This window comes from Carassius carassius, chromosome 30, assembly GCF_963082965.1.
Source record: "Carassius carassius chromosome 30, fCarCar2.1, whole genome shotgun sequence".
In the NCBI taxonomy this organism is placed as follows: Eukaryota; Metazoa; Chordata; class Actinopteri; order Cypriniformes; family Cyprinidae; genus Carassius; species Carassius carassius.
The window spans coordinates 11,091,756-11,117,434 of record NC_081784.1 but is presented as its reverse complement, the minus strand read 5'-3'; the positions used below and the strand labels follow the sequence as shown (position 1 = coordinate 11,117,434).

General features: G+C 36.2%; 1 protein-coding gene across 4 annotated transcripts; it reads left to right on the top strand.

Moving 5' to 3' along the window:
- Positions 1-1,349: 1,349 nt before the first annotated feature.
- On the top strand, positions 1,350-25,228 carry LOC132110611 (rho GTPase-activating protein 22-like). 4 transcript variants are annotated; one of them, XM_059517343.1, is made up of 10 exons: positions 1,350-1,673; positions 6,805-7,004; positions 8,812-8,899; positions 16,655-16,783; positions 18,591-18,798; positions 20,824-20,956; positions 21,726-21,799; positions 21,924-22,045; positions 22,156-23,035; positions 23,787-25,228. In XM_059517343.1, the coding sequence occupies exons 1-10, from the start codon at positions 1,649-1,651 to the stop codon at positions 24,001-24,003; spliced, it is 2,076 nt and encodes a 691-aa protein (XP_059373326.1). In that variant the 5' UTR covers positions 1,350-1,648; the 3' UTR covers positions 24,004-25,228. The 4 variants fall into 4 exon arrangements, with proteins under 4 accessions (XP_059373326.1, XP_059373327.1, XP_059373325.1 ...); XM_059517344.1 differs by having other exon boundaries at positions 1,350-1,681; XM_059517342.1 differs by lacking the exon at positions 1,350-1,673 and adding an exon at positions 2,930-3,062.
- Positions 25,229-25,679: the final 451 nt, after the last annotated feature.

Sequence of the window (25,679 nt, the reverse complement as noted above, 5' to 3'; positions counted from 1 at the left end):
TCGCCAACGCTGATGTCATCGTCCATCGCACTGTTTCACTGTAGACATCGCCCAACCCTATTTAAGATTGTTCATTTGAGACTCCCATAGTTTGTAAAAATAAACAACAACAAAAAAATTACATTACCTAAATTATAAATCTTTGTAATAGTGCTTTACATAAACAAAGGTCACTGCTTTCTTGCCTTGCCATAACTGTATCTGTATTTTTTATAACAAACATTTTAAATAAATGTCTTTCAGTGTAAATCTATAGTTTGATTTTATTTTTTATATTTTAAAGTTAAAAATAAATCTGTAAATTGTTTTTGCAAAAACTATGCACTGAAAATAGATTTCCTGTCATTTATTAGCATATTATATTGGGATGAAATATTTGATTTTGTTATTCTACAAAATAAAGATTAGAACATTTGTTTTGTAACACCAATTTGAGCATTAGGATTGTGAAGCCTCTTCCTATCCCTGCTTTTATGATGGGTGTCCATCATCAAACATCTGCGAGGCCTGTGTAGTATGCTGCTAATTTTCCATTGATTTTGCTGCAGTAATACCATGCAGGGGGGGAATCTGCAGACCTTTATCATTGGTCTAAGTGACATGGCAATGAGTAAATCTCACATTTAGAGAATCTCACATTCAAGGTTATTCATGGGACATCCAAGTCAGGGCTTGATTCAGGCTGTGTATTGTATTTTCTTATACAACCTCTTTATCTGTATGAGGCATTTGTTCTTCAGTCTTTCACAGTGAATCATGTGATCCTCTTTATTACTTCTATATCTATTATTAAATTAAATGATAATTCAGTCTAATTGCTAGTTTATTTGGTCCCACGCTAGACTCTGCCAGGATGATTTGTATTTTAATAAAAGGTTACAGGCTTATACTTGGAGTCTGAATTACATTTTGAAACATTTAGATTTCCAAGTCAAAAAGAATCAGTATTTACACTTAATATTACATGATTTTTCCAGGGCAGTCACACATTTTACACTACCCTTGGCTCGACTCCATAAAGTAATGCTGTTATACAAATCACTCTTCAAAAGAGCAGCAATAAACCTCGACATGATATTGTTGCTTTTCATTTATTGCATTTGTTTAATCAGCACTAGTATGTGTAGGAAAACATTTAACTAAATGACATATAAGGCCATAATAAGAGGCACTTGCACACTGCTGTTTTCACTTCTGCATTAGCAGTTGTCATTTCCTTGTCTCCGTCAATCTACCAACCTTGTGATTTTTACACCTCTCAGCTTTTGGAAATTTCCCCCTTATTATGCAGTCAAGCACATATTTTTAGCTAGAATTTAGTTAATCTAGAGTAGTGAATGTAAAAATTCTGATCTCATAGTGTTTGTATTAGAGGTAGAATTTTGTCCTGAGAAACGCGTTATTTTTTGATTATGTGAAACATTTTTTTTATTTTATTTTAAGATGTGGATTTATTAAATGTGATAAATTCTTAGCCAATCCTCCTCCCCTCAGTTTCTTAAGATATTAAGTGGGAGTCTCTATAAGTAGACACTTATAACTAGTTCTCCTTTTACTTATATAGATATTTGAGGCAGTTAGTTTCAAATGCCTCACGTGAATATGCTACATTGTAAGCCCTGATGTACAACTCGGAGTGTTTACTGCGATGGAGAGACGATGGAGATTCTTAGGTATTTAAGTGAGTTTTTTTATCATCTTATTTGACTGAAAGCGTTCTTTATGGTAGTTTGATTGCAACAATTTGATGTGTATGACAAAGTATGAATGGCAAAATCTTTCTTAAATTCATAACATTTATATGACCTATGACTGTACAGTATAGAGTATATTGTGGATGCTTTTTGGAATGCCTCATTGTTAATAAGTAATTGTCTATATAGTATCTGTCACTGTGAGTCTTTCAGCAAAAAATTCTGACATACAGTCACCATGTAGTTTTGCAATCAGCATTCTTACTGTTGAGATTGTTGTGAAATGTACTATGTGTAAAATGGACACTGTGTGAACAGTGTTACTGGGAATTGACTTTAGGAAACCATTTTTTAAATAAATTCATTATCAAAGCAACTACTAGATCCTATGAAGACAGTTAAAGGAAAATGAAGGATGAATAAAAAATTCAAAGGATTAGTTTACCTAAAAAGAAAAATAAGCTATTAACTCACGCTCATGTTTTTCCATGCCCATGGTGTTATTTTTATTATAATTCTGTCTTTAGAATTATTTGCAGTTCTTTTAATAAATTACATGATGACCGTGTCTGTCACCTCCAAAAATGACAAATCATCATAAAAATAGCTAAATGAATTTTACAGTACAGTATATTTCTAATTCTTATTTATTTATTTCAGAAAATTCTTTTTGGAGCTTGTTATATGGAAAATATCAGAAAATTCTCCAAAAAAGAAAAAAGGAATACGAGTTTTTACTTACCCATGAGGGTGAATAAATAATGACAGAATTCAGATTTTTGGCCAAACTAACCCTTTAACCTTTTTTGTTTTGTTTTTTGGAAGTTGAAAATGTGAACACGGACTAAAGGAGAGAAATAGAGAAGAACATAAAATAGTACACACAAGCACATGCAGATACATTCACCATACCAAAGTACCAATTAGGAGGGAAAGCGAAGGGGGAGAGATGGCAGAAGCCCTTCTGTTTCTGCTTCACTGAATCACTGAGTATAATCATCCAGGCCTTTAATGGCTGGTCCAAATTGGAATTAATTTGGGTGGTGTAGGATAAATAATGCATTATGGGTAAGGGTGGATCTGAGCGTGTGCTAGAGGTCTCTCTCCAGCTGCCTCTGCATGATGAGGGTGGGAGGGGCCCGGGAAGTGTGCTGCTCTGTGCAGTGGGGTACTGGGACATGAAAGGGGGGAGAGAGAGAGTGAGGAAGGGAGGGAGGTAGACAGATGCTGTCCAGAGCAGGCGGAAGAGGTGCAACAGGGCGAGGCTCAGGAGGAGAGGAGAGTACTGATCCCAACATGTGGATAGAGGACAGTGTTGCTCAGCGATGAACACCATGCTAAGTCCCAAGATTAGACAGTCCAGGAGAGGTAAGACCTTTAATTCTCACTGCTGTTTCTCAGCATCAGTGTCCTGCGTTCCCATCCATAGCAACACCCAATTCTGTATTAGCTGCGCTCAGTACTGGCTCCTGCTCCGCTAGTGCGCTGATCTCACAGCTCAGTGATGTGTTGTTGAGGACCATGGCAGTGATCCAATAGACTGGGCGGTTGCTTTGTAACATCTTTCAGCTTGATTAGTGGTTAATGAGTGTAAGTGGTCTTTGGCTTTGTGTCACACTCCTTAACCAGGAAGTCATGATTCGGATCCTGACACCTGCTGATGATGCCAGATGTTTCATAGTGGGATTTACTTTTTTTTTTTTTTTTTATAAAATCTTTAAAATAGAGGTGGTGTTTGCAGCAATGCCATAAGAATGATTTTTGGGTTCCTCAAAGAACAGTTCTTAAAAGATCCATTTTTTTCTTAGTGTGAAGAACATTTTAATAGAAAAAAATGTTTTATTTAACTATAAATAACTTTTAAAGGTTCCTTTTAGAACCATCATTGCCAATAAATAACCTTTATTTTCAAGAGTGTAGAGTACATGACAGAGACAAAAAGTCTCTGCTCTACTCTACTTACATTCTATTCTTGGTCTATGATGAATTGTAGTTTCAACACTTAGAATCAAGGGACTTGCAGGTGTAATAAATCATAACCAAACTATTTCACCTACATGAGTAAAAGCTTGCTGTCAATAGCCTGTAGCCTACTGTACTGTACATGTCATATAATGTAAATTAAATGTATATACAGTATTGGTATGTACATTTATACGTTTATTGATCATATTGTACTGTACAATACGTTTTAATTAGTTAACTTTAGTTTATGCTTTAGGTATCATGAACTAACAATGAAAAATAATTGTGCAGCATTTATCAACACTTAATGTTAATGTTAATCTACACATATACTAATCCATTTTTAACAGCTGTATAAATTAGCATAGTATTTTGAATGGACAATATTATATTTAAACAACAGTATATTTGTAAATTAATGTTAACTTACATTAATAAATGATGAACTAATAATATACTTCATTGTTAGTTTATTATACCTAATGCATTAACTAATGGCAATGGATTGAACCTTATTGTACAATGTTGCCATCATTCAGGTCCATGTACAAAACAGGTTGCAATATAATTTTTTAAGTTGAATTGATAAAAACTTAATGGTTTTCCAGATTATTTCCCCTGGAGAATAGGCTTGTCTGCTTCATCAGCAAAATGCTATTTGTGAATTGATTTCTGTCCTGCTGTGCAACATAAAGCAAACAGGAGCATTTGAAGCACATTGTCTGTCTGCTGGGCTCTGCATTTATCATCTTGCATATAGATTGTGTCACTTTTGATGAGGGTATTGGGTTCCAGCACAGCAGACTCAAAGCAAAGTCAAAGACACTGCAAGGTTTCATTTGCAGTGATATTTCACTCTGTGTGTCAGAATATTAGGTGGACCGACAATTGCCTTTTTTTGTCAGTTTTGTGCTGTAGATATGTGTAATTGGTTATCAGGACGTATGACAGGTAGCGTATTTTTTATATATTTAAATATGTCTAATTTGACTTATTTACTGTACATGTTCCTTTACTGTTACATTACATGTTAACATTTGATGTTTTTCGACATATTACCAGTGGGAAAATGAAGTCATGATGGATCTATTTATTCACTTGCATTTTGCTTATTTCTTTTACTGCTTACTGTAATCTGCAAGATTGTTATAATAGAACTGGATTCAAGCCCTTAGTAGAACTAAGAAATAATCCAAACCATCTAGGAGCTACACAAGACTGATTATTATTCTGTTTATCATGCCATTCTCAAGGTGTCCTCATAAAACATGTCTTGTACAAAACTCTTTATTACGGGACTATTTTAAGCAGGATGAACATTTCAGGCAGAGATGAATTGTTCATATTAATCCTTGATGATTTTTAACAAGTCTTCATATTAAGTACCGGAGGCCTGAAAGAATATTTAAAGGGCAGACACATAAAAAAAGGCTCTTTTGTCATTCCAAAAATGAGTCTAAATGAAATATGCATGGGCCTGGTCAGACTTCCAGTATTTTTAGACTGAACATGTCACAAGAGCAGAAAATCAGACAAATGGAGGAAAATTCTGATGCTGAATGGTCTAATGGTCAGCAACCTGTGTGTTATTGAGAGTTGACTGCTATAGGTTTGTGGGTAATAAGGAGAAACACAATTGTGTGTGTCCCTGGAGATTGCTGTTCAAAGGGCTAGATCATTTTAGGGGCTTTTCTCCCACCCTCTTCCCTCCCATTTGTGCTCTCTCACTCTTTCTCTCTCCATGAGGCTGTGGGGTGTACATTAACACTGATAAGGCTTCCATTACTTACAGTCATTTAATCAGAGTGGAAGCATTTGCAGCCCTTCAGACTGAGGAGCGGTCGGTTCATTGCTGTAATGTAGTACCTTTTCAACTCAAGAATATACTTGAGTTATAATTTAATGAACTGTAATTGTATATTTATAATTATAATTTTATTGAATAGTATACAGTAATTTTATACATGTATATATATGTTTAAATACTTGGTTTATATTTGTAACAATTTTAATATTTTGTGTATATATATATATATATAATGTAACTTTATAAAATAGGGCAGAAAGTGAAACAAACCAAATAATTCAGAAAATAAAAAAAAAATTAAAAAGGATGAAACCAATTGTTAATACTAATGTTTGTGTTGATGTTTTTCCACCAAAAATGACATCACATCCTGGATGATGATGTCACTGAGGAACTGGCTTGTGTTCATTACAGTGATGTTAAAAAATCTAACAGGATGGAAACTGATATTGGAAATTTGATTATCATATTATATTAAAATAATATAATTATATTTCCAATAAATAAAAAACATTCAGCAATTTAAAAAAAGAATTTCAGCTGAAGAAAGGACAAAATAATATTGATTTTATTTCCTTAATATATTATACTATAGTAAATATTGGCGTATAAATAAAATATAATTGCAATAATTATTATTAGCATTAAAATTACATTACATTTGCATTTAAATGAAAGTAGTAAAATAATTAAACATTCTATATGTCTTTTTAGTTATTTGTGAAAATGTGATCAAATGAAAACAAATTAATATGGTTTAGAATTTTTTTACGTTTAATTTGTTTTATTTTAAATCTATAATAGTAATATTTTATCCAATAAATTAAAACATATTCTCAGCACAAAAAAGGCTAAAAAAAATCCAGAGTGATCCTAAACAAGCCTGTAAGAAGAAAGCTTGAGAGTGCACTCTCATGTTTACTGCTTTCCTGCTGCTCTCAGCACACAGGAAAGCAAGGATTGATTTTTTTCCCCCTTCCGGCCCACAAGCATTAAGCAGCTGCTTGTGACACTGGACATGCCTCTCCAAAACAGCTGCCCAATCTGATCTGCTTTGCTGTGGTTTGTGGTTGTCTCTGGTCAACACAAGGGGAATTTAAATTCATGAATAAGCTAAAAAATGGGCTTTGCATCACTGACAAACCTGTCATAAGGCATGCATGATACATCTTGTCTATGCATCTATGCATTTGTATGTGCGTTCTGTGTATATACTTGTCCAGACTAGTGGAGGCTAATTCACTTGGTTTAGATGAGCAGAATGAGAATCTACTGTAAATGTGACATGAAATCTAACCTAACATGTTTGAATGTATGTGTTTGTGTTTACTTTCTCAGCAAGGTCTAAGAGCATGGTCATGGGGGAGCTCTCCCGAGGACCAAGCAGGCCATCGTCCCCCAGTCTCCAAGACAGGCCATTGAAAGCGGGCTGGCTTAAGAAACAACGCAACATCATGAAGAACTGGCAGCTGCGCTGGTTCGTGCTTCGAACTGACCACCTTTATTTCTACAAAGATGAGGAGGAAACCAAACCACAGGTACAGTTGGAAGAGGACAGACAACCTGAGAATAAAAATAAAAGCTGATTATTTATTATTATATAATTTATCTGAAATATAATGCTGTCTTTCAACAACATTGATCAAAATAAATTCTGACCCTATTGTGTCTAAACAATGTGACAGTTAATGTTGCAAAAAATAGGTTTAAAAAATAAGGGACCATGACCTTTTATTTCATATCTGATCAATAACCTCTAAAAAATCTATACCTTATCTATCTTACTGATTTAAGCATCGATTGTGAGATAACAAATGACTTTACTGTTTTCAAGTTCAACCCCTTAACCCATGATTCACACCATCTACAGGTTATTAGACTCGACCTGAATCAGTGAGAGAGACAAAACTGCATTCATTCAGGCAGTTATGAATTTAATTGCATTGAATATCTGAGGTTTTGGGACACTATATGTTCATTTGTTATAAACATGTACACTACCATTCAACAACCACTACCATAACAACATTTTTTTTTTTTTTAAGAAATTAGTACTTTTGTTCATTAAGGATGCATTAAATTGATAGAATGTGACAGTAAACTCATTTATAATGTCACAAAAGGGTTTTCTATTTAAAATAAATGCTGTTCTTTTGAACTTTCTATTCATCAAAGAATCCTGAAAAAATTTATTACAGTTTCCAGAAAAACATTAAGCAGCAAAAGCAATGTCGATGTTTTGTGAGCAACAAAGCAGCATATTAAAATGATTTTTCATTTGAAATTATAATAAAACACAAACAATTATTTTATATTGTTCAAAATATTAAATAATTATTACTGTATTTTTGATCCAATAAATTCTGCCTAGCAGAGCATAAGAGACTTATTAATTGAAGAAATATTTATTAATTGAAGAAATATTTATTAATTGAAGATTATATATATGCTAGCGATTCATTCTCCCCTGTCAGTGAAGCTGTAGGAACACAGCTGTATCTTCCTCACTGCCTCCATTACACCAGGATGACATCAGCATGCTGTTACCCTGACAAACTAATTTGGAAACAGCATGCCCAGCCCTGCTTGGCTGTAGTGTAAGTCAAAGGATTTAGTGGATTCAGAGCAGCTGACCTGTGACCCCCTAATGTAGCATGACTTTTTTCAGCATATACCGCTGACACTGGCTCATCCATCCTTTAACTGGTATTATTCTCCTCCAGAGCCTGTAAACTCCCTGTAATGCTCCTGCTCTCTTTCTCCACCCCCACCCCCACCCCATCTCCATCCCAGCTTAATTCGATCTCTGCAGCAGAAATGTGCCCATCTTGCATCTGAGTGGGTAACCCTATAAGCATTTACCCTTATCAATGCATACCCTCTGAAATTTCATTTAACTGCAGCTGAATGGCAGAGAGGAATTTTAGTTGAGCAATGAAAACTTGCATCTCTGTGTTAATGCTGGGGCAGCGAAAAATGGAGGATGAACCAAGGGAGGCTGGTACATAATTTATGATTTGACTGTGGTTGGGTCTAATTATGCATGACTCAGCATTGCTGATTACAGCGTAAAATTGGGCCATGCACACAACTGATAACTATAATCCCACACTGCCTTATCTGCCCTGAAGGTGAGCCCCTGTGGGTGCTTATTAGCGCCACAAATCAATTATCAAATTCCAGCAGCCTAATGGAACACACTCCACTTATCCCTGAAGAGAAATTGTTCAGTTGTTTAATGTTTTAATAGATAAAACATCTTAAAATGATGTAAAACACACAAAAAATGTGCCCTTCAGACATATTTACTGTTTAAAGCAATCTTTTCTATCTTTTTCGCTCCAGGGATGTATCCCATTGCAGGGTAGTCAAGTCAACGAGCTGACAGCCAATCCTGATGAACCTGGGCGGAATCTTTTTGAAATAGTTCCAGGTAGGAGATAATTAAATTTACCCAAATCTTCTGTGGTCTGATTTATTTAAGCGTTTAATGGTTTGTGCCACCAGGGCATAATCTATGCATGTTATATTTGATACTTACTTATACTCTTCGTCCTAATCATCACTCAAGGAGGCATACAATGGAGAAGCACTGTGTTTGCATGCTCTGAGTGGGAGCTTGCATATTGTAACTGATGAAATACTGCTTCCTCATTACCAGAGTTAATCACTAGAGGGCATTAGGTGTCCTCTGAGGATACGTGAAGGACATTTGTGAAGACTAAAATCTATTCATGTGCAAAATACTGACCATCTAGTAAGGTACAAAAGTCTGAGACCATATTGAAAATCAGATTTTTGATGATTTTTAATGGACCTTAGCGAACATGAATTCACAATAAACAAATACCTCTTTTGCGAATATCTCATAAGCTAAGGATGCAACCTTAGATGACCTTGAATTCAGTATGGAGTGTCAGGCCAACATAAGCTGATGCAATCGGTCCTTGATTTAAAATAAAGACTAAATGGGTGAAACTGATATGTATTTGCCTGTGTGGTCCATAGCAATGACGCATGCTTAATGAGATCTTCATGATGCATTTAGTGACACAGTTGCTTGTGTTGAAAATTATGAGAGCAATCATTAACTGTCAAATATTAGAAAATCTCATTCACTCTAAGTATTTTGAAGCATGACAGCTGAAACTCATCTAGTGTTTTCAAGTTTATATAGCTTTGGTGATGTTATAGTGAAATGCTGTTGTCTTTTTACTGGGGTATTTTATTTAGGTGCCTATCAATGCTCTGACTCTCTCCCGTCTTTGACGTAAAATGTTTTACTTAAAATTGTAAAATTGTTGTCACTTGCTTTTTACTGCTACATCTGGCCTAAAATCTTGTGTGGTCACATTGTGAAACTGCATTATTTGTAAACTAAGCTTGGTGAGCCACTTATAATATAGTTTAATCGACAAGCTGCAGGCCGTTTGAAATTCATCCACGGTTGAATTTGGCCCGTGAGCCAGACTTTGGACACCCCTGAATTACACCAGCACGTGGTTTCACTTGGCATGCAGGACTGAGGTGTCTGTATTCTTTCTTGAGACTTTAATACTTTAATTGACTTTAATACATTAATTTCATGCTGAAGCAAAATCTAAGCTTGAACAAGTTCATAATGGAACGTAAGGTAAAAAAAAAAAGAAAAAAAATCATTGTTACCATCACCATTCAAAAGTTATTTTGAAATAATAAGTCATAATATTTCAAAATATTACAGTAACACTTTAGATAGCATATCACTAAGCATGCTGGCTGCTTAGTATAAAGCACACATTAATGCTTTATTCTGCATGACCATATTTTAGATCCCTTAATCTTGCCCCATGCCTAAATTTAACAACTACTTTACTAACTATTAATATGCAGCAAATTAGGAGTTTATTGGGGCAAAAATCATGGTCAATAGTTAGTTCATAGTAAGAATCTGGTCCCTAAAATAAAGTGTAACCTATATTACTGATTTTCCTGTATTTTCAAAAGGCATTCACAATGGATTATGTGAGTTCATATAAATAAGTGAAACTATTTCATGCTTTTTTTTTTTTTTATTAAAACTGATTAGTCATTGATTATTTTGCATGAAGAGTGGACACAAAACCTCTGATGTGTCTTGGTGGTCTTGCATCCCAGATTATTGAAATTAAGATTTAAAGTGAATAAAGGCTAAATCCCTCGTCTCTGAGAGTCTTTGCACACTTCTTAGGAGTTAGAGAAAGAATAGCTCTTAAAAATAGGCCAAACAAAAGGCAAGTCTTAGCAACCTCTGCTGAGAATGAAGCATGAATTAGTTGTTGAGATTCAGCACTGGCCTCCATTTATGTATTTCCTTTATATTCCGTACTTCATTTTTTACACCATCACATTATTATTGTCGCCCTTATAATCCTTTTGCACGGTGGACACCGTGAGCTTCTCCATATAACGGACGGTGTTTGTTAACTAAACCCGCTTTCCATGGTCTTGTTATATCAGTCACTCAAACAATGGCTCTATTTACTCTTGCTCTCGACAAAAAAGCACAAATGCAGACTGGAGTAGGGAGGTCTGATCTGAGCATGTTCTTACAGCTGACAGAAGCATCATGCTCTGTCTGTGAAGATTGCAGTTTGGTACATTAAAAGCTCTGATCTAAAGCCTTCTGGAAATGTACAATAAAAGCTTCTGTGTAACACACAAAGCCCCTTGTGGTTTCCGAAATGTCTTCAAAGAGAGGAAGTTTTAATTAATAAGCTGTTAGATTTAATAGGGGAAAAGATCCAGGCAACATGCAGAGGTTTCTGTGTTAGAATTGCAGAAATTTTCAACTGCCCGGCCCCCCATTAGAAATCACATCAACCCCCAACCACAAACACACACACACACACACACACACACAAATTGATTAGCTGGGTGTGTTTGTGTTTGGGGCGGGGGGGGGGGGGGGGGGGGGGGGTTGCAGTGTTTGGCAAAGATGAGCACTGTGGTGGCTCTGCTCATGAGGTTGAGCGAGGGCGAGTCTGACAGACCAGGGAGGCGGGGAAGAAAAATATAGAAAAGAAAGAGAACACAACAACTCTTTTTTTTAATGAATGAATGAAGTAGACGGAGGACTTGTTTTTCAGGTTTCTGTTGGTGATGGTACTGTGGGGTTCTTTGCGTTTTTTATTTCACTTTTTTTTCTTTCCCATTCTCTTTACTTTTCTCTGTCCCATGCACACGTTTTCTTCTATCTTTTCTCTATGCTTTCTCTCCATCAATCCCACACCCCTGGCACACACTCACCTTCCCGGAGGGCCAGAGATGTAACTAACATGGCACAGCTCTAGCGCTGCCCTCTTATGCGCCCGTGTGCCAATATGGGTCTCTGTTGCCGCAAGCTGCAGGAGCACCGATCTGTTCACGCTAAGGGTAAGGAAACACTTTTCTCATAAAGACGACTAGTTTTATGGATCGATAGACGAGATTTATCATGGTGAAAGTACAGTGAGGCATTTATAGCAGGATAGGAATTTAGGGGTGATGGGAGTTTTGTTTTTTAACCTGTAAATCATCTATGTTGGATGCAGCTGTGGGTTGTAAGGACTGTAACATCTGGAGTGTCAAATGCATGAAAAAGATCCAGGAAGCTGTGGCTTTGTGAGCCGTGTATTTTTGGAACAGGCTGTGAGGAGTGGAGCTTCTGCTGGTGAGGTAGTCTTGCATAAATGTGAGGGCCTGTAATTTTGCCTGAACCATGCTGAAAGGTGTTTGTCTGCTCTCTGATCTGAAACTGACACTTTAACCCTTTCCTTGTTGATTTCGATTCACATTTCAAGACTGGAGTAATGACATTCATTTCGTATGAAGTTCTTAAATGATTGTGATGGTAAAAATATGGCTGTTTCTTTGTGATATACTGATTTGCCTTTACAGATGTCGTGATCACATGAAGCAGTTCCCAACAACAACCTCTATTCCTTATGGTAATAGTTTCCAGGGAGTGCAGACTTGCTTTGCAAAAACATGAGTAACAAAGAACTTTACAAACTTTGCAAATAATTTACAGAAATACATTTTTAATTAACACACAACATAAATTTACTTAATAACATTAATAATGTTCTAGATTCAGACTGTGTTTCTGCAAAGAACTTCAGGCAACACAATACAACTAGAAAAAAAATAAAGATTTTTAAACTTAAAATGCTTGTGACAAGTTGTTGTTCTCTCATCTGAAGTTTAAAAAAAGTTTCAAAGTCTTGTGTAGTTTGAATATATGAGACATTAAATTAGATACAGTGTTAAAGGGATGTGAGTTACTTTGGTGCTTTGAATGGTTTCTAAACAGTTACTAAGGCATTTCTATGTGGTTTCTGCTAGATATTTGCAAGGGTGTTTTGGTTGGTGGGGCTCGATTAAATGGTTTCTACATATATATATTTTTATTAATTTAGTTTTTATTAGATATATAGAGAGAGAGACAGTCATAAGACAGATGTTATTATACACCAATATTAAATAAAGTATATGATACTATATAAAGCTTCATAATTATTTGAATGAACATTAACTGAAAAAAACTGAATGATGTTTTGCTGAACTTTATCCTGCTGTCAGACTTTCACCTCTGAAGGCAAGTGTGTCTGCAAAGTTCTGGATTTAAAATAAAGACCTTCATCTGAAAGCCTCAGGCTTGTCGTGCTGGATATCCTCCCAGTCTACTACTGGCCAAACCGCACACTGTCCCTTGGGCTTTGCGCTGCCTCCCATTTTGCTCTGATACATGAGAGAGGAAGACATGCAGCTGCCACCAGTAAAAGCTGCTGACTGAGTTCTTATATTGATATGATTTCATTCAAGATGTGAAATCTTTGTAACAAAGATTTAACAAAACAATGATATGACACATTTAACCACATCAACTCTGGGGACCCACCGGTGGGTCCAATATTGCATATGCCTAATTCTCAAAAAATCAAAATAACAGCTGAAGTGGTTAACTAATGGGACATTAGTGAAGAAAGTTCAGCTCGTTATGGCAAAGACTACCAAAGAGATGAAATTCACCAGTACATGTTTTATCTTGAACAATGCATCATGTATTAAACAGTGGGCTGCAAGGCATGACATTGTTTAGTTCTTACCACCAGCGGAATGCTAAACTTGCACATCACTGTTCAGTCCTTCATATTATAAATAGTCCATATCCATGACCTTCCCGTGAAAATATGCTGAATGTCATAGTAAAATCATTGTTTGGGATATGCACGCTAGGAGAATGTTGTGCAGTTTAGCCTAGCTTTGGGAACAGATAAGGGATTTTCAAGGACATCTAACATCCCGGGAATTCAAAATTACCAGATATTAGAGAGTATGTTGTGAATGTACTGTAGAGTGATGATTCCTGACCTTGAATTTGGCCTTGCATTAGTACAGAATGAAAATGTTGTCCAATTGTGCTTTAAGGATTCAAGAAGAACCAAAATCTGTGGGCTGATGTATCTACAACACCAGAACAAATATTCAGTCTATTAGTGCGCATGCGAGCCGTCAGTAAGTCATAGTCCAATTTGATGACATACTAGCATCTTTGGGAAAAAGAAAATCCTCTCCGGTTCAAAATGAACAGAACACAAAATGAGAGTTACACCTTTCTCTATCTGTTATAGTGTAAGCAAATGTGCAAAAACAATCTACATTCAAAATAGGCTTGGACACATGGCAAAAATATCATCACAATTCTTTTTAAGAAGAATCACGATTTTATCACAATTATTTTATTTATTTTTTTCAGGTACAGTATGTGTATTTAGGAGTAGCATTCAAGAAACTGAATGAACAAATATAAAAATATCATACACTGATTCTTATTAAAGCAACTGTATTAAAGTTTTTCAGTCAAGAGGGAGAGATTTTTCTCTGTTTTGTTGTTTTATTAACATTCGTTAGTTTTTTTTTTTTTTTACTATCAAAGTCGATAGGGACCAGTTTGGTTATGGTTGCCTACATTCTTTAAAATGTCTTTTTTGTGTGTTTTCAGCACAATAAAGCAATGAATAAACGTTTGGGACAGCAGAATTGTAATGACAAGCAGAGGCAAGTTTACTGTCACTTTAAAAGCTGCATGCATCTGTATTTCTTGCAACTGTTAACTTTCACTTTGGACATAACCAACTGTGATTTTACATAAACATTGTGTGTTTTCAACAGTATTAGTGCAATCCGATGCAAAATATATCGTAGTCCACTCATCAGGTGCTGTTTGACAGGCTTCTTATTGTGTGCTCCCTTCAGGTGTACGCGCTCAGAAAAAGCGCATGTCAGAGCAAAATGTCTAAATGATCAGCAAGGCTTTAAAGCACATGCAAATAATGTATTTTTGTGATTGCGAGTGCAGTGTCCTGTGAGTGTAACTCTACCGCTGAGTTAACATTCGATGTGAATGTATGTCTCGTTGTACAGTATATTCAGACAGAGGCGGCAGGACTGCAACTGTTACAATGTGTGTGTAACAATATAAAAACTTCACGGGAAGAAGGAGGCGGGAACCAGCGGACCTTTAAATCAAAACTTTAGTAATAAAATAAACTCACGGACGACTGCCACGCACAAACAAAAACATAACACAAAATAAAACCCAGGCCTGGTCCTCTCTCATCCTTCACTGTCGTCACTCCTCTTTTGTAACCTTCTGATCTCCTCCTTGGGACTCGAGATCGGTGAGTGGAGCAGGTGTAGCTCATTTCCAATCACTCCACTGGCCTTAGTCCATTCCCACGGCTCTCGGCCCCACCCCCGCCCCACTCGTCACCGTGTGCTGTAGCGCCATATTATGATATTTCTTCAAAAGCAGATTGTGGAGAGATTTAAATCATCCACGATCAAAAATCACATTATCGCACACCACTAAATCAAGGTCAGAAGACCCATTTCTAAATAGAAATAAAGGTCAGTACATTATAGAATCAATAGCTTGTGTCTTCTAAAAAAAAAAGGTCACACTCAATTCTCTACTAAGTCTGGCCTTTGATTATTGCCATTACATGTGTGAGATTGGCAGTGGAACTGCATCTGCCAAGGGCACAAGCACAGAGGCAATGCACCACCCACTCCTACTGTCTTTCAGACGTGCAGACAGAGACAGTCAGGCGTTCCTCAGGGAATCCTATGTGTGTTGTCTGATGCAGCCACAAGCTACCTGACAATATTCTGTTCATTCTGCAGTGAGGCTCAGACCGATAATGGAACCATCCATCAACAAAAAATATGAGAGAACAGAATTTATGCTGTGGATATTTTCGGAAGAAGAGGAAGGGCTGAATATGGAAGGAAATGAAAATAAGTCACAGTTCCATAATGCTAGGAATTTAACACGGCATTCAGTGCTTTTGAAAACCACCCAAAAGCAAATCAACTGAATTTGAACTCTTCAACTCTAGTTCATTACTTCATTTGAATTACAGAATGACAAAAAAATAAAAATAATAATAATCAGTTCAAAAGATTGCTTCTCCAATTGTCATGGCACATTTCAGTTAATCTGATGTCCTTCCTTTAAGAACAAAATACCAATTTTCCCCTGTGCTGCTATGGTTAATGTCTGGTAATGTATGTAGGATTATGTCATAAAGAGAAATCAGTGTTTTGTCCATGTGCAGTTTTGTCCATGGCTTTAGTGCCATCTAGTGGTAAATTTACTATAAAATATTGTAAAGACGATCATACTATGTGCAGATCTGAGATAAGACAGTATTGTTATATAAATAAGTTTACTATAATACAGATATTCTAATGTCTATTGATTTCTCCTTATATATCTTGTTCCATTCAAAAGTTTAGGGTTGGTAAGATTTTTTTGTTTTTTGTCTTATGCTCACCAAGGCATTCAAAAATCATTTTAATATGCTGATCTGCTGCTCAATGTTAAAAAACAATCGTGCAGCCTAATATTTTTGTGAAAACCATGATAAATAGTTCAAAGACCAACAATAATGAATTATATAATGTCACAGCATTAGAATTATGTGCTTTTAATGATTTTCAATAAATAATTATGAAATGTGTTTTCAAGTGTTCTAATAAATACAGTTGAAGCAATAGAATTATTAATTATTTTTGGTATTTTTCTGTCATTTCAAGTGGCAGGGGGCTCTGACATGCTGAATGCTATCAGTGCCAATCAAATGATTTATTTGTATTTTTTTGTGTGTTTGTGTCTTCATAGGCTGTACAGCAGAGAAGGACAGATCGGCTCTCAGCCATGAGGCTTTTCTGCTCATGGCAAACTCCCAGAATGACATGGAGGATTGGGTCAAAGCCATTAGACGTGTCATCTGGGCTCCCTTTGGAGGAGGTAGCTTATTTACCTGGACCTTACACACAAATAAGACTTAAGGCAGCATTCTATCTTATGAGGCAACATAGTCAAGAAAAAAAATGAAATTAAACTAGCAAGTATATGTCTGGTTTTCTGACCTTATTTGTGTAGAGTGAGTGACCTAATCTGGCACACAGTTTATATCATGTTGCATGGCTGATGTACAGGCACACTAAAATAACAACAGCACTATCAGTGTCTGAATGACAGTGTCTAGGTATTGGGTTACAGGTATTTAATAACAGAATATTTTGGGGTGTCTGGAATTACGGCAAACATTTTAATAACATTTTAATGATATTCAATATTCACCACGGCACAGAAAGATTGTTGTGTCCCAATAAGAATGCAGTTCTCAGCATAACTTATAATGACACAACCAACAGGACTTCTCAGTTTCAGCCTTAAACTTCAAATCTCACCTCGCAAGACTTTGGCTGAAGTGGGAGGCTAAGCTCGATGTACTTGTAAATTTCAGTCTTGTTATTGGTTTACTGGATGCTATAAGACTACATTAACTATCACTAAGTTATTTCTGACTTTGAAATTCAGACCGATGACAAGATCTGTGACAGTTCAATAAAACATTTCAGTCACATTTCCACACAAAGCCTTTGCAATTCTCAGCACAGTACATGGTGATTTGTTCCTGAATAAATTACTGCTTTGAACTGAAAGGTTATCTGAATGATTATATGACTCACTCATACAGATACTTGCCACCACCTATATTGTCTTGATGTAACCTGCCTAAAACAGTGTTGTGTTTGTTATCTAATACTTAAATTAAAACTGTTAAAACATTTGTTTTTGTTAAATGAAATAAATCCGAAATTGAATCAAATATACCTTAGGTCAAAAACATTAACTTAACATTAAAATAGCATATGAAATGTTGCCTTTGCAACTTGAAATGTTGCTTTTGCAACTAACTGAAACAAAATAGTTGAAGTGAAGCTGAAATGACTAAAACTGAAATAAAAATTGTTTAAAGGTAAAATTTAAATATTAAAACAAAATAAATAAAAACATTATAAAAGCACTAAATAAAATTGCTTTAAAAAAGAAAAGAAAATGGAAACTCCATAAATAATATGCAAATTCATGCTATAATATTACATACATAGTCCTAAAATCCTTACAATAAGGCAGAAGTGTTAAGAATGGTCCCAGTGCTGCTGGACTGTATATCAGCACTTGTGGAACTTTACAATCACTACATTTGACTATTTAAATAATCCTAAATAGTCAGTATTTAAATCATTGTGTAAATAATTCTAATCAAGACATCGCTGGGTTAAACCTGGGCATTGATGGGTTAAGCAATATGATACTTCTCTGCATGATCACTTGTGCTCATCCCACATTTTTACCCCCCCCATTACAATGAACGAGGGCATAAACAGGTGTGCACTCACTCACTCACTCACTCACATTCTCATGCATCACTGTTCAGTTGTGCCTGAAGTGGACTGCTGCCCACACCAGCAGGGATCTGTCATGTGCCTCACGCCTGAAGTTAAAGCTCTGTCTTGTCTGTTCGCTCATCGTGGCTTGTGTGTGTTTGCTGAAGACTGTAGTATACAAGGCAGAGCCAATGTATTGCAAGGTACAATAGGACACTGTATATTCTTTGACACAGTCAGTTTTGAAGTTTTAATTGAATTTTGTTTAACATATTTCGATTTCTAGCATTTTTTGATAGTGTCTTGGCAGGTTTACAAATGTGTTTTATACAATATCACTGTTTTAACATGTTTCTATGGTGCTTGTATTATTGTAGGTATCTTTGGCCAGCACCTGGAGGACACAGTACAGTCTGAGAGAAAGTTTGGACCCCGACTGGCCCCTCTGCTGGTGGAGCAGTGTGTGGATTTCATACGGGAGCAGGGTCTGAAAGAGGAAGGTCTCTTTAGGATGCCAGGGCAGGCCAACCTGGTCAAAGAACTCCAGGATGCTTTCGACTGTGGGGATAAGCCTCTGTTTGACAGGTAAGACAAGTTCGAAACATCCTTTTACTTTTAATCATTTAGAAGATGCTTTTATTCAAAGTGACATACAAATAAAGAATAACACAAGCAATTTATTATTAAAGCCAATCATATTTGCAGGAAATATTGCCAAGTTTAAATTATTAATTAGAGTATCACACAAGGTGTAGCAGAAGTCAAATCCAGACAAGTAGCTTTCTTTGGAAGGTCCAACTACAAACCCGATTCCAAAAAAGTTGGGACACTGCAAAGATTGCGAATAAAAACAGAATGCAATGATGTGGAAGTTTCAAATCTCAATATTTTATTCAGAATACAACATAGATGACATATAAAATGTTTAAACTGAGAAATGTATCATTTTTAAGGGAAAAATAAGTTGATTTTAAATTTCATGGCATCAACAAGTCTCAAAAAAGTTGGGACAAGGCCATGTTCACCACTGTGTGGCATCTCCTCTTCTTTTTATAACAGTCTGCAAACGTCTGGGGACTGAGGAGACAAGCTGCTCAAGTTTAGGAATAGGAATGTTGTCCCATTCTTGTCTAATACAGGCTTCTAGTTGCTCAACTGTTTTAGGTCTTCTTTGTCGCATCTTCTTCTTTATGATGCACCAAAGGTTTTCTATGGGTGAAAGATCTGGACTGCAGGCTGGCCATTTCAGTACCCGTATCCTTCTTCTACGCAGCCATGATGTTGTAATTGATGCAGTATGTGGTTTGGCATTGTCATGTTGGAAAATGCAAGGTCTTCCCTGAAAGAGACGACGTCTGGATGGGAGCATAATATGTTGTTCTAGAACTTGGACATACTTTTCACTACTGATGGTGCCTTTCCAGATGTGTAAGCTGTCCATGCCACACGCACTAATGCAACCCCATACCATCAGAGATGCAGGCTTCTTAACTGAGCGCTGATAACAACTTGGGTTTTCCTTGTCCTCTTTAGTCCGAATGACATGGTGTCCCAGTTTTCCAAAAAAAACATCAAATTTTGATTAGTCTGACACCAGAACAGTTTTCCACTTTGCCACAGTCCATTTTAAATGAGCCTTGGCCCAAAGAAAATGCCTGCACTTCTGGATCATGTTTAGATATGGCTTCTTTTTTGACCTATAAAGTTTTAGCCGGTAACGGTGAATGGCACGGGGGATTGTGTTCACCGACAATGTTTTCTGGAAATATTCCTAAGCCCATGTTGTGATTTTCATTACAGTAGCATTCCTGTATGTGATGCAGTGCCGTCTAAGGGCCCGAAGATCACGGGCATCCAGTATGGTTTTCCGACCTTGAACCTTACGCACAGAGATTGTTCCAGATTCTCTGTATCTTTAGATGATATTATGCACTGTAGATGATGAGAACTTCAAACTATTTGCAATTTGCAAACTCCTTTCTGATATTGCCCCACTATTTTTCGCCTCAGCATTGGGGGATTTGGTGATCCTCTGCCCATCTTGACTTCTGAGAGAAACTGCCACTCTGAGAGGCTCTTTTTATACCCAATCATGTTGCCAACTGACCTAATAAGTTGCAAATTGGTCCTCCAGCTGTTTCTTATATGAACATTTAACTTTTCGGGCCTCTTATTGCTACCTGCCCCAACTTTTTTGGAATGTGTAGCTCTCATTAAATCCAAAATGAGCCAATATTTGGCATGACATTTCAAAATGTCTCACTTTCAACATTTGATATGTTATCTATATTCTATTATGAATGAAGTTTATGAGATTTGTAAATTATTCCATTTCTTTTTTTACTCACAATTTATTTGTAAGTGTCCCAACTTTTTTGGAATCAGGTTTGTAACTGATTATAAGAAACCATTTAGACTGATGTGGATTTCAGTCTGAGAAGGAGAATTAAGATGTTTTAAACATTATGCTTCGGTCCACCAGTTTATAGTTTCTGCTGTATATCTCTGCTGGTTTATAAAGGTGCTGGAACAGGTTACCATAATTTTCTAGTCAGGAAAACTAAACTGAAGTATTTGTGTATCCCCTGACCTGTATGTGACCTCTTGCAGTAACACTGACATTCACACAGTGGCGTCCCTCCTGAAGCTCTACCTCAGGGAGCTGCCGGAGCCTGTGATCCCCTTTAACAAATATGAAGACTTTCTAACCTGTGCACAGCTTCTGCTAAAAGATGACGAAGTGGTGAGTCTGCTATACATCAGTATTTCAATGACATGAAGTAAAAAAAATGATTGCAAAAAAAGAGATACATTTTTACAGATACAGAGATACAGTTTAGGAGTATTTATTATGAAAATAATATATTTTTAAAGAGTATACTTATAAGTATATTGTGTACTGCATGTAATGTTTTCAGACACTTAATTGCATGTTATTTAAAAAATATAACATTATTGTATTATATTGCAAAATTATTTTAAATGCAATTAGTTGAACTTGAAATTGCTTTTTTGAACCACTTAAGTGCACTTAAGTAAATTTTTTTTATATGTAGCTTCATAATTTCCCTTGTCTTTGAAATATGTTTAAAAATAAGTGCACTAATGAATATACTGACAAGCATTTATAGTAAACAAAAATATGCTTAAATTTAAAATAAATGAGCTTTCAATGTACTATGAAAGTACATTGTAGTTTAAAAAGTCCACTGCAGTTAAAATTATAATCAAGTATTTTACATGTGTTTTAGTATGTTAGTCAACACATCAATATAAGTGTTTCACTAAATTCTTTTTTTCTTTTTTTTTCAGTAATCAAATATTATCTGCAAGTACAGCTTTTTAAAAATATACTTTTAAGATATTTAGTACACTACAAGGGCACATTCAGTCCTATTAAACTTACTTCTTTTTCACAAGGATGGTTTTAAAAGGCTCATTGCATTTTCACTTACCAAAAATTCTTGTTTCCTGGATTTGTAATGGATCTTCTTCCCATGTGTCTCTTAAAGGGTCTCAGTGAGCTTGTGAACCAAGTAAACACTCTTCCTCAGGCTAATTATAATTTGTTAAAGTACATTTGCAAGTAAGTGAAAATATAGCATACTATCAGTTTTCTTGTACATGGCGATGTTGTTGAAATGATTCCATTACTGATTTAAATGAATGATGAATGAATGTCTCTTGTATTCATGGTATGTTTAATGTAGATTCTTAGATGAGGTGCAGTCACATTCGAATGAGAACAAGATGAGCGTTCAGAACCTTGCAACAGTTTTTGGACCAAATATCCTTCGGCCTAAAGTAGAGGACCCTGTTTCAATGATGGAAGGTAAGTAAGTAAGTCTTGCCATATTAATATTTATCAATTTAAAATAATTCAAGTTGAAATGACTCGTACTGCCAATTTGATTATACTTATTTTTATTTTTAATTTTATAGGAACTTCCCAGGTTCAGCACCTGATGACGGTGTTGATCAGTGAACATGAGCGTCTGTATGTGGGGACTGAGGGAGATGCATCTTCTGAGCAAACCAGAAGTTGTCTTCAGGGTCAGCGAGGCATGGCAGAGTGGATCTCCGATGAGGAGCTGCTGAACTGCTCATCGCCGAGCCAGACGTCCAAAGTGGCAGAGAGTGTGTATGGCAGTGCCACGTCTTTAGATATGAATACAGGTGCTCCTACCACTGCCAAAATGACACCTCAGGGAAAAGCTGGGGTGACAGTCAGCCCCAGCAAACAGGCTAAATCCCTCCCCTCTTGGAAATACTCCTTCAAGAGTGGAGGGGTACGCGCTCAACCTGTTAAATTTGGGGGCTCGTCTGTGGATGTGTCCACCTTGCCCAGTACAGGCAACTGGTTGATGAACGGGCTTTCCTCTCTGCGCAGCCACCGGCGTACATCATCAGGAGAGCGCATGGGCAAGGATTCAGTCCTGTCGCACCGTCTATCCACTTACGACAACGTGTCCTCATCGAGTCTCAGTGTACCCAGTGTAGCAAGCACGCCCTGGTCCACGTCCTCTTGTGAGATCTTAGTGGACGACTCTGTGGGTAGTGACCCCTCTGAAAAAGTGGATTGGTCAATTGGAGGCTCTGTCCAAGGTCAAAGTGGGGACAGGAGTTCGGGGGTCACTAAGAGCAGCAAAGTACTTGAAATGTGTGTGAGCAGTGCAGGCTGTAGTGAGAATGGAAGTGGAGAAGACGCGGTGAACGTTACAGGAGATACTGACATTAGCAAGACAACACTTAACAGTCTGGTAACTGAGCTGAAAGACGAGTTAAAGAAACAGAAGGTCAACTACGAATCACAGATACGAAGGTATGTTTGAAATCCACAGCACTTTGATGAAATGTATTTTGTCTTTAGACTTCAGAAGGTAAAGTTTACTTGAAACACTTAAATTAAGCTCAAGACATGAGCAGTCAGCTCTTTCTAATCATTCCAGTAATGTTAAGATCTTTTTCAAAGATAAAGTTTTTCATTTCATTTTTGTCATTTATTTTCTATTGTGACATATATTAGTGAAACTGCTTCTCGAACAAGAAGAAATGCATGACGGAACTGAATTTTTATCCATCTAGAACTGATTATTGTTGTCACTAATTGATGTAATCTCATGTGAGTGACAGGTTGCAAAAATTAATAATAAAAAAAAAAAAGTAACTAACAATTCTGATATCAGTTTGACATCACAATTTACTGCTTCTGGTTCCAAACGGATGCCAAGAGCATGCTTCAGATGGTGCTAATATACACTTGTGTGCTAGTAGTTCTGAAAAATCATGATCCTAACCTTCACAGTGAATTCTCAGTTGGCCAGAGAAGGATTCTCTTTTATACGCCAGCTTGACAACATTTATTATTTTTCCATTCTTATTTGATATTTGATTTTATATATATAAAAAAAGTTTTATAATGTATGAATATTTTGGGAAAAGAACATATATATATAATTATATATATAATTTTTTATTTTTATTTTTTATGGAGTTTTCTTAGTATTTCCTATATCACATAGAGTACTTGGCATTCATGTTAAAATCTAATTCCTATAATTAATTTTTCTAAGGCTAGAGGAATCAAGTGTCACTATGCATAACCAAATCGAGAGGCTAGAAGAGGAGTTGGACCAGGGGAAGAAAAAGTATTGCATGTTGGAAATTAAACTCCGCAACTCTGAGCGAGCCCGTGAGGACGCAGAGACCCGCAACCACTTGCTTCAGAACGAGATGGAGGAGTTCTTCTCCACTTTGGGAGATCTGACATTGGGAACCAGGACAAGCTAAATTTGACTGGCCCTCTTACAGGCCTCCTGATTTAACACTGAGAGAATATGTGTTTGTTCGAAAAACCTCTCTGCTCATGCATCATGAGTATTCAGAGGTAATTTTGTGCTGTTTTGTTACAGCGACTTGATCATGTGTAGCGGTTACACTTTTCTCCCTGATCTTCAGTCTTGCATTTTAAAGGGATAGTTCACACAAAAATACAAATTCACTGGTTATTTACTCACCCTCATATCGTTCCAAACCAATATGCTGTTTTTCTGCAGAGAACAAAGGGATCATTTTTGAAAAATCTTCACAAGTAGTGCACATTTTGTGTGAAGAACACCTTAATGTCAAACTTGCCACTTCTTCTTTGTAAATAATAACAATATTTTCATTTTCAGGTGAACTATTCCTTTAGGATGCCATTCAGTTTCCATTAGCTTGCATTTCCAGTCACTTGCATAACCTAACATGCACAGACAATACCAAAGCATGACATTTCTGACCAGACTGTCTCACAAAGGCAGGTCATTTTAATGGCATTTCCTGTTAATGCATGGCATGAAAGATGTCCTGCTGAACTGTCTCTTGGGGTTTTGGTGAAATTATCACACAATCCTTTTTCAGTCAAACTCTTCATCATTTAAAACCAGTCACCATATAGAATTTGCATCCCGTCACACTGTGCCTCACACTTCCAACTGTTCAGTCATCAGACCTCACAGACCAAACTCTCTTCAGCAAATCCCTTTATTGTAAGTAAATTGCACTAGAATAAAATACCTTTTTTGGTTTAGGTGAGGTAATACCATCCAAACTGTCTTATTGTACAACTTTTCATAGACACTGTACAACTGTCCAATTGTACAACTGTTAAAATCTCAACTATATTGAAGGATTATTTCAGCTGCAAGATTGCCAAGGCTAGTATTTATTTAAGCTTCCTCAGGTTGTTTTTTTAAAACACTCAATGAATGAGTGTCTTTATATAAAATAGATGATGGAACTAAGGCTGACATATACTTGAATGTGTTAAAGTATTTTGTTTTTAAAGTATGCACATACTGTATGTTCATGTTGTCATTTTTTTTTTCTGTTTTGATTCCTGAATGCAGAAAGTGCCAAAGTAGAGGACTTTAAAAATGGGTGTTTCATTTCAAACGACAACATAATAAATTGTTATAATGCATCAAGAAAAGTCTGAAGTAAGAAAATGAGTGATATAAAAACGGAATCATAAAAGCCTACTTACTGATAACAGTAAATGTTCTATCAAACATTTCAAAAATAAAAAAAATGGATAATTCACCCAAAAATCGAAATGCTGTTATCACTTACACTCGTATTTGTTCATCTTCAAAACAATTTTTTATTTTTTTTTATGAAACCTGAGATTACTGTACTTCCATTAAAAAGTCCATTCTACCAAATCGTTAGTGCTTAGAGAAGTATACATTTGAGCTTTAGATGTTCTCTGATCAATGTTTATATGTGAATAAAGGTAAATCTGGTCATCATTTAAAGCAGCTGAGGACTTGAATTTAACCACTCGATGCATATAAATGTCCTTTATGAACTTTTTTTAAAAAGGCGTCAACAGTTCTGGTGAAACAGACTTTCAATAGAGAGAGAAATCAGTTTTTCTAAATACCTTAATTTGTTTCGAAGATGAATGAACGTCTTACGGGGTT

What these genes read in the sequence shown, in the direction of transcription:
- LOC132110611 (XM_059517342.1), top strand. Translation starts at nt 3,020, where the DNA reads ATGAACACCATGCTAAGTCCCAAGATTAGACAGTCCAGGAGAG. An exon ending in CTGGGCTCCCTTTGGAGGAG is followed by an intron (nt 16,784 to 18,590) that starts GTAGCTTATTTA and finishes GTATTATTGTAG; the next exon opens with GTATCTTTGGCCAGCACCTG. An exon ending in TACGAATCACAGATACGAAG is followed by an intron (nt 23,036 to 23,786) that starts GTATGTTTGAAA and finishes AATTTTTCTAAG; the next exon opens with GCTAGAGGAATCAAGTGTCA.